Source organism: Lolium perenne, chromosome 7, assembly GCF_019359855.2.
Source record: "Lolium perenne isolate Kyuss_39 chromosome 7, Kyuss_2.0, whole genome shotgun sequence".
In the NCBI taxonomy this organism is placed as follows: Eukaryota; Viridiplantae; Streptophyta; class Magnoliopsida; order Poales; family Poaceae; genus Lolium; species Lolium perenne.
The window spans coordinates 174,053,654-174,063,177 of NC_067250.2; the positions used below are offsets into that span (position 1 = coordinate 174,053,654).

Genomic DNA, 9,524 nt, shown 5'->3' on the forward strand with positions numbered 1-9,524 from the left:
AGATAAATATAATCTGTTAATTGTTCTCTGACCAAGAACGAAGTTTGCCATCACCAATCATGATTTCTCATGCACCTTTACTTGTGATTACCTTATACTTGTTTCAATATGAGTTATAAGAGATTGTTTACTATAATGTCCTGTGTGAATGAATATGATGCTTCTTGTCCGTATTTTATTTATCGACTCTTCACTCCATAAACATGTGGTCATGTCTATCGAGCTCAGTTTCGCTTGGGGACAAGCGAAGTCTAAGCTTGGGGGAGTTGATACGTCAATTTGCATCACTATTTTATATCATAATTTCTTGTTATTCATTGATATATTTCATATTGGGACACAATACTTATGTTATTTCATCTGTTTTGCATGTTTCATCATTATTGGAGGATCGAACACGGAGCCGGGATTCTGCTGGAAAAAGCACCGTCGTAACGCAATATTTCGGAAGATCAACTCTGGAAGGAAATTATACCAAAAATCCTATTTTTCAAGATGACGAAGGAAGCCGAAGGAGGAGCCAGGAGGAGCCGGGGTGGGCCCACACCCTAGGGCGGCGCGGCCCCAGGAGCCCTGGCGCGCTGGCCTATGGTGCAGGGCCCACGACCCTTTCGCCTCCTTTTCTTCGCCAAACCCTTCGTCCGAAGACCTAAGCCACAGAGGGTACCTCGCGAAGAGTTACTGACCGCCTCTGCGGGCGGAGAACACCAGAGAGAAAGAGCTCTCCGGCGGGCGAGGGAATCCGCCAGGAAATTCCCTCGGGAGGGGAAATCGCCGCCAGCGACACCGTCATCGAGCTGGACAGCATCACCATCACCATCATCAGCATCGCCACCATCCTCACCGCCGTCATCACCGCTGGACACCGCCACCGCCGTAGCAATTTGGGTTTGATCTTGATTGTTTGATAGGGGAAACTCTCCCGGTATCGATTTCTACTTGTTGTTGATGCTATTGAGTGAAACCATTGAACCAAGTTTATGTTCAGATTGTTATTCATCATCATATCACCTCTGATCATGTTCCGTATGATGTCTCGTGAGTAGTTCGTTTAGTTCTTGAGGACATGGGTGAAGTCTAAATGTTAGTAGTGAATTATGGTTGAGTAATATTCAATGGTGTGATATTTAAGTTGTGGTGTTATTCTTCTAGTGGTGTCATGTGAACGTCGACTACATGACACTTCACCATTTATGGGCCTAGGGGAATGCATCTTGTATTCGTTTGCCAATTGCGGGGTTCTTGCGGAGTGACGAAACCTAAACCCCCGTTGGTATATCGATGCAGGAGGGATCGCAGGATCTCAGAGTTTAAGGCTGTGGTTAGATTTAATTCTTAATTACTTTCTTGTAGTTGCGGATGCTTGCAAGGGGTATAATCACAAGTATGTATTAGTCCTAGGAAGGGCGGTACATTAGCATAGGTTCACCCACACAACACTTATCACAACAATGAAGATTATTTAGCCGTATGTAGCGAAAGCACTAGACTAAAATCCCGTGTGTCCTCGAGAACGTTTGGTCATTATAAGTAAACAAACCGGCTTGTCCTTTGTGCTAAAAAGGATTGGGCCACTCATTTGCAATTATTACTCTCGCACTTTACATACTCGTACTTTATTCAATTGTTACATCAAACCCCCACAGATACTTGTCTGTGAGCATTTACAGTGAATCCTTCATCGAAACTGCTTGTCAACACCTTCTGCTCCTCGTTGGGATCGACATTCTTACTTATCGAAGATACTACGATACACCCCCTATACTTGTGGGTCATCAAAGTGCACGAAGTGGCACCTTTGCTTCTCTAACATCTGGGAGACCCAGGTGGATCTGCATTGGTCTTCCACCGTAATTTCCTGCTCAGGGGCTGATTGGGCGGCTTTGATTATTTCAGATCTAAGGCGGAATCTTTCTTAGGAAGTTCCTGCGGCTCAAATCAGATCTTCGCGACTGCGTCCTGCTCAGCGGCGGCCGCGTTAACGTTACTTACCAAAGCGTTTCCGTCGGAATCGACGTTCTCGCCGATGAAGATGTGAATGCCGCCAATTGGGACGATGGAGAGCTTGACGGGGTCAGTAGTAGTCGGAATCCAGCACTCGTCCTGAGGGACGATCGGAAAGTTCCCGGCGTAAAGAACACGCCCCACAGCGATGGAGTCGTTGAAGCTTCCCATGGCGGAACCCTCCCGGTTCCGGCCTCCAGACGCCACTGGACCCACGTTGAGCGCCAACTGCCGTTGCATATTCGACGGTACTTTAGAGGAGGGATCCTCATGGAGGGGGGAAGAAGTAGGGGCCATCGGGTGGAGAGTCCTCGGGACGGTGGTACGCGATTTACCCAGCTTCGGAACAGATGCACGATAACAGGGCCTACTGGTGCTTGTCTGGAATTATCTGGGCGCTTTGTTACAATGAGTTGTGGTTGTGCCTCTAGAGCCCCTGAGACCCAGCTTATAAAAGTGTCAGGATCTAGGGTTTACACGGAGAGTCCTAGCCGGAATACAAGATGCCTAACTACGAAACATTACATTGTTGTGCACGTCAAGAATCCACATTTCCTTATATGCCGTACCGAATCCGGATACTTCATGGGCCTCCAAAGATCCAACCACTCCTGTAAGTCGGTTGGGATCCGGCTCCTATTTCTGGACTGGACTTCATCCATCTCCCCGATGGACCGTATGCCACCATCACCATCTGTGGGTCATCCGAACTTGCCGGATTTAGACCATATCGTTGATATACCCATAAAGTATACCCACAATAGTACACGTGAATATGTAAATATAAGAAAATTTGTTATACAATATCATTATTTTCTAGCATTTGCTGAAATAACGGTATCCTTTACCTAATTTTCGGTGTACATATACAGCCAACCAAAGCATACGCCCTTCCTACACCTATATCACGTGCTTGCGGGCCCACCGCCCGTCCCTTCAGAAGTCCAGATCTCCCGCACCTCCGGGGTCACCGACACCCGGTCCCACCATACCGTTGCCGGCCGGCCTCTCCCCCCTTCCTTCCCCTCCCGACCATTTCGAATTACGACACAAGCCATCGTCCTCCAATCCAATCCCCACCTCCTCACTGCTCCTTCCCACCCACACCAGATCTCTCTCTCTCTCAACCCCGGCCGCCCCGCTCCGCCCATGTCGGTCTCGTCGCGCTTCGAGCTCCGGGTAAAACCCTAACCCTACTCCGCAGATCCACGCGCCCCCTCGCGCCCGACGCCCCTAACCTCCCCACTCCTTCCAATGCAGGCATCCTCCGCCCTTCACCAGCCGCCGCCGCCCGTCGGCATGAGGTGAGCGCCGCCGTCTCTAGGGTTGCCTTCTCATGTACTAATATAGATGGGGACTTGGATGTGCTTGGCTGGTCCTGATGCCTGCGCGGTTCGGTTTGGTTTGACGGTGTGTTGCTGTTGCTGTTGCTGCAGCGGCGATGGCGCGACGTTCGCCGACGCGGGCAACCTCGACCACTGCGCCAAGTACCTCAACCAGACGCTCGTCACCTTCGGCTTCCCCGCCTCGCTCGACCTCTTCGCCACCGATCCGGTCCGTCATTCACGCCTTCTCCCTCTCCAGTCACTCGCTTGTGTACTTGTGTCCCGCAGATGCGAGAGATTTTGTGTGTGCTCTTCCTTCTCTATCAGCCGGGGTATAACTTGCCATTTTCAGGCCATTTTGTTAATTATATGACACCTCGCCTCTTGAGCGAGCTAATTTTCGTGGACTTTCGGGGTGCTCTTTCTGCTCGTTTCCCAGTTAAATTGTGGATGTCTGTATGTTTTTTTTTTTTGCGAGAAGTCTGTATGTTTTTTTTTTGACCTGATGTATGTATGTTGTTAAGGTCGTGGTAAATTCTGGTGGTTCCGTTTTTTTCTTCGAAATAGCCTTTTGTTTTTGGTGGTTGTCAATGGGCGAATTGTTATGTTGCAGCCGCTTCTTTCAGCAGATATTCCCAAACTTATTCCGTTTATGTCGCGCAGGTGTCCATTGCCAGAACGTGCAACTGCATGTACGCACTGCTGCAGCAGCGTCAGAGAGACATCGAGTTCCGGGAATCCACCAATGATCTAAGGCAGCGGTGAGCTTTCCATTTTCTCTTATCGGTGCTTGATGGTACGACTTGGACGTATTGACCCGCTGTTAGTTGTGCATTCCACACCAGATCTGCAAGGTAGTATAGTGTAGCACTACAGTACACTGTACACTAATGTCCTGTAAGGACAGACTGGTAGTACTGGTGATGCCACTGGGTCTCGGATGCCATATATTGTCACTGCATTGCTACTTAACCTTTGTCATGAGAATATACATTATGTTATGGCTCTGTTAGGTTAATTAACATTAGGGTTATACATCAGGGAATTAGGCCAGAGTTATGCAACCTCAAAAGGTGTCCTAGGACAGTGCATTCCATTCTGAAGTTTGGCTGTATAGACTATAGAGTATAGGCTGGTGAAGTTGTGAGTCCTGAAAAATTCAAGCGCAATTTTTCATGTTTCTGCGTGCCCTGACACTGTTTTTTTTTGTCCCCGCTGTTACTTTGCATTTTCGTATGTTATTGGTACCAATAACTCATTTTCCGTACATTGCTCGCATAAATGCCTTCACCAATTCTGTACTCCATGTGAATCCTTTTCCCTTGTGAGCTGAACAAACACAGTATCTTGGACACGGACATACATATTGAAGAAGATGAGATTTTGCCACAAATGAATTGAGTTTGACTTTAGATGGCCTCAGAGTACTTGCTGTTTGACTTTATAACTATGTCATTGGAGTTTCAACCTTAATTTTTCTTGTTTCTGGAAGTTGAGTTATGCTGACTTGCTGAACATTTTATTTTTGCCATGGAATCAAAACTAGATCTGGCTATTCTGTAAGACTGTTGCCCTTGACATCATCCATCCTACGATTCTTTTTCTACATTGTAGATTGTACTACTATCTGGCATGAACAAACAGTGCCACCACCTTAAGTGTACCCTTTCCTTCTTTTGTCTACTTAACTCTTCCTTCTATCTTCTGACGGCAGTTTGTTTTCTTCTTGTAAATCCCTATCTTTCTCCACCCCATCCCATACATATTGCAGTTTTAATCGCTAGCATTTTCTAATTTTCTTTCTAATCTAAGTATATAAGTATATAACCATCGACAATGTAAATATGATAGTCGTGTATTTATTAGCATCTAACAACTTAATGTCTTTTCTCATTTGTCATCATTGATTGCATGTGCAAGTTCCTCTTGTGTACAGTCTATTTATTGATTATCTTCACAGTGCTGATGTGCTGTAAGGCATCATTTACTTCCTATCTTTGTTAGTACTATGTGTACATGTAAAGTTGTAAACAAGTCTGTTTCCTACTCATCATACATTTCTGCATGTCCCTAGCTAAGTACCTGACTACTAAATATAAGGTTTGCACTCATTCTTAGGCATCATTTACTTCCTATTTTTGTTAGTACTATGTCTACATGTAAACAAGTCTGTTTGCTACTCATTCATACATTTTTGCATGTCACTAGCTAAGTACCTGATTACTAAATATAAGGTTTTCACTCATTCTTAAGCAACACATTATCTTGGGAAGGTACAATTATAGTGATGCTATATGCATTTTTTGCACTATCAATGTAATTCTATTAAAGATATGATAAGACGTTTCTTCATTTTTAGTTCTGTATTGCTATTAGGTAAATATAATATAACAATTAGCAATGTTTGCAACATTGTTAAAGTTATGCCTCCTCGTTTTAATTTATGTTTCTATTTTATTTTAATTTAGATTTTTGTTAGCCACTTATGATGCTGTGAGACTATAGATCTTAGCTAATCTGATAAGACGATATTTTTTCGAGTAAAGTCTGACAGGGACAAATAAAAAATACATATATAATAAGATACCAGTGCTCCAATTATCATGTGTAGGAAACTAAAACTGAAGCAGGCAGGCAATAGACCTGAGATTTCCACTTCTCCTACCCCCCTAGTATGTAGGTCTCCATGTATCGATGCTCTCCCATCTGTTGAAGCTCCAGTGACTGCAGAAGCATCGAGAGAGTGATTCTTGTAACGATATGCTTGCCCTTAAGTCACGCGATAGCATTCTGGTCATTGGGTAGTTAACTGTAGCCATCACCGGGAGGTCGCAGGTTAGAGCCACATCAGCGTTGCAGATGTTTTTTCTTTTCTCTACAGAGGCGGGGCAGGGAAGAGGCAGACTGCGGAATTTCTTAGTTCCCTACCAGGGTAGAGAATTGGAAGACACATCATCACTACCAGCTTAAGATTTGAATGGGCAACAAGCTTAATATAGTTTGGAAATTTGCAAAGGTCCTGCACTCCTGCTCGAGTGTTGCCAGTATGGTGGACACTAGTCCATTATATGCTCATTTGAATATACATTCTGAGCTCAAGCTCATTCAGTTGGGTGACATCAATGCTATTGATTGCATCATCTGGAAGGTTTTACAGAATATTGCTGTACCACTATGCGATATATGTCTAATGGCGGCTTGTGTTATACAATGTGCAGTATGCAGTCAGATATTTCAAGGCTAGAAGCCAAGATCGAAAGAATGGATGCCCAATTAGCAGCAAAAGATCGAGAGCTGGCTACTTTGACCCGAACGGTTTGTCCTTGTATCAACTCTTCTTTGGATCCTTCACCACTTTTGAAACTATAACCCCCAATCGACCACAATCATCAGGAGGCCAAAAATACGGCTGCTTTGAAAGCTCAGATTGAGAAGCTGCAGCAGGAACGCGATGAATTTCAAAAAATGGTTATTGGAAATCAGGTTAAATATCCTTATCCTTATTCTCTTTAAAACTATTATTTTCATTTTGTTCGTGTTTAGTTTAGGATTTCAACCATTCTTGTTGTCGGGATGATGAGGTCCTGTTCTGATTTGCTATCTTCCTATTGTCAGCAAGTACGCACCCAACAAATTCATGAAACAAAGAAAAAAGAAAAGGAATACATCAAACTGCAGGTATGTTTTCCATTTTTTCTCATAGGATATGTAACAGACATATCATGGAGATTTAATCTGAATTGTTGATATTGGATGGGTGTATTTCTGTTTGCAGGAGAAACTAAACCAGGTACTGATGGAAAAGAAAAAGGAATCATCCCGTTCAGGAATGGAAATAATGAACTTGTTGCAGGTGACGAGCTGATGAATATTCTCAATATTATTAGTCTAGTCTCTGCTGATACTTAGTTGTGTAAGCGAAGCTTCTGCTTGATGATTATGTTATTTTATTTCACAGAAAGAAGGACGACAACGTGGGACATGGACTGGAAAAAAGAACGATAATGACTACTACAAAATGATAGTAAGAATTACACCATTTTTGTAATACTGATACATAGTTGGTTGAATCTACTCTAAAGATCTGTGCGCACACATTCAGGTTGATGCATATGAAGTGAAAAAGCAAGAGCTAGTCCAAGAGAATGCTGATTTGCGGGCATTGCTACGTTCGATGCAGGTAAAGATTGCGAGGTTGCAATTTCCGTTCCTTGCTTTTGTTTATCATTGTATGTATGCGTCTACATTGCTAGGATTCACGCTGTATAATCAATTTGATGATGGAATTATATACACCAATATTGTTTTCGAAATTTATGATACGTATTACTCAGATCTGATATTTGTTGTGCTTATTTCAGTGTTCTGCGAAATGTAATACTCCAATTCATTATGAGAGTTCTCATTTTGTATGAATTTTGAAATACCGTGATTTGTTGGTTGCATAAACTGTAGTAAGATTTGTACTCCTCATATCAATATTTCCGCTAGTACTTATGTACTATTGACGATTGTGCTTATGTGAGTAACAATGTTCTTATGTCAGATGGATATGCGTGAGTTTCTCAATGCTCCAAATGGATCAGCGCAGCCTGCTGTTTCTGGAAACGGAAGGCAGGAGTCAGGATCACCGCAGTCCCCACTTGGTGGCAAGACGGTATGCATGCCCAATCTTCTTTAAAGAGTTACTATTGGTTTTCCTTTTCTTTTGATAATTTACATGGTTTCTGCCATGCATAAATGGTGAAAAGGAGGGTAATGAATACTGTACATGTCTTCATTCTTTCCCTTCCCTTGTGTCACATGATTTTTTCTGTTGGAGTCTCAAGATCTCTCCTTGTTTTCATTGTTCTTTCTCCTGCCAGGATGTCTTCGACTTGCCCTTTCACATGGCCAGAGACCAGATAGAGGAGAGTTTGCGCACAAAAATGGCTTCAGTAAAGGTAGGAATTAGTACTGAATAGACACTGACTTACCCTGATGGTTGATGTTTCAGTGTGCAAACTGTTCTTTCTTCCACTGTGATCCTTAGCTTGGTAAACAATTTACTGTACAGGCACGGATGACACAACTTCAAGATGCTCAAAAAGGCGCTGAAGTGACCTCGGAAGTTACCGAGCGTGAACTTGAACTTGAAGCTCAATTAGTTGAAGCCAGAAGCATCATTCAAGAGCAGGTATGTGTGTTTAACCACTTCTGAACAATATTTACATGGAGCAATATCATTCAGTAGCAAATAGGTATAAACATGGTACTCATAGTCAGAAAGACGTCTCTAAAATGTTAACTGTGGACACTGTATTATATGGATTTGGATTCAGTTTGTAGTGTCTAGCTGCCATCTTCGTACTAACCAACATTTGGGAACTGAATTGACAGGCGACCATAATGTCTAAGCACTTCTCCAAGTCTGATAAACCAAGGTGAGGCTTGCTACATATTCTCTGCAGTTCCCTTCTGTTTGACTCCAAAACTCCTTTGATTTATGCATGCAATAGCAGGAGGTTAAGTGGCCTGGATGCTGAGCGTGAGGCGATTCATTCTGCCTCTGCAGATACCTAAAGATATGTTTATGGCGAGTTTCAGTTCTGGAAGACTGCAAGGCCATGTCAGCCTGTGATGGAGGTCTCTTGTGTTTGTAACTGCCGTAGTATAGCCCAGGATAAACCTCTTCCTGCCGTGGCACCATTGAGTCCAGCCGCAGCCTATGTAGTAAGTATGATGTCTCATCTGCCGTTGCTAACCGGTAATCCTGTAGGATGACAGCCTAGCTGCTACTAATCATCTCTGATGGAATGGAGTCTTGCGATGTGTTATCTTGGTACTTCTAAATGTGCATTATTTTGTCTGCGGTGTAGTGTATAAAATTTGTCTGGCTGTCGCCATCTCAATTTGGTCAACTCCTGCAGTTCTTACGTTGTGGCAGCCTGTAAGGGCAATCTGTAGTTCAAGCTCAAATTTAAATCGAGATAGACTTTTGAGAAGTTCACAAATTATGAGGTCTTATTGATGGAAAGGCGACTTGGCAATTTCTGTGTTGTCACACATGACTTGAACGCGGACATGTAACTTTGGGCTTTCTAACCCCTTTTCACGTGCGTAGGATGGACTCAATGGTACCCATTACAAGTCGAACTAGTGTACGATTCATGTGCTGGTCGTACAGGAGTATGATCGCATCATGTTCGTTTCATC

The 9,524-nt window shown here is 43.5% G+C and overlaps 1 protein-coding gene across 3 annotated transcripts; it reads left to right on the top strand.

Annotated features, from left to right (window-relative positions):
- Window positions 1-3,028: 3,028 nt before the first annotated feature.
- LOC127301103 (uncharacterized) lies at window positions 3,029-9,177 on the top strand. 3 transcript variants are annotated; one of them, XM_051331318.2, is made up of 15 exons: window positions 3,029-3,183; window positions 3,265-3,308; window positions 3,441-3,558; window positions 3,993-4,090; window positions 6,548-6,644; window positions 6,723-6,812; window positions 6,945-7,007; window positions 7,105-7,182; window positions 7,288-7,353; window positions 7,432-7,509; window positions 7,876-7,986; window positions 8,195-8,272; window positions 8,386-8,505; window positions 8,709-8,752; window positions 8,828-9,177. In XM_051331318.2, the coding sequence occupies exons 1-15, from the start codon at window positions 3,154-3,156 to the stop codon at window positions 8,889-8,891; spliced, it is 1,179 nt and encodes a 392-aa protein (XP_051187278.1). In that variant the 5' UTR covers window positions 3,029-3,153; the 3' UTR covers window positions 8,892-9,177. The 3 variants fall into 3 exon arrangements, with proteins under 3 accessions (XP_051187278.1, XP_051187277.1, XP_051187279.1); XM_051331317.2 differs by having other exon boundaries at window positions 8,884-9,177; XM_051331319.2 differs by having other exon boundaries at window positions 3,030-3,183; window positions 8,831-9,177.
- Window positions 9,178-9,524: the final 347 nt, after the last annotated feature.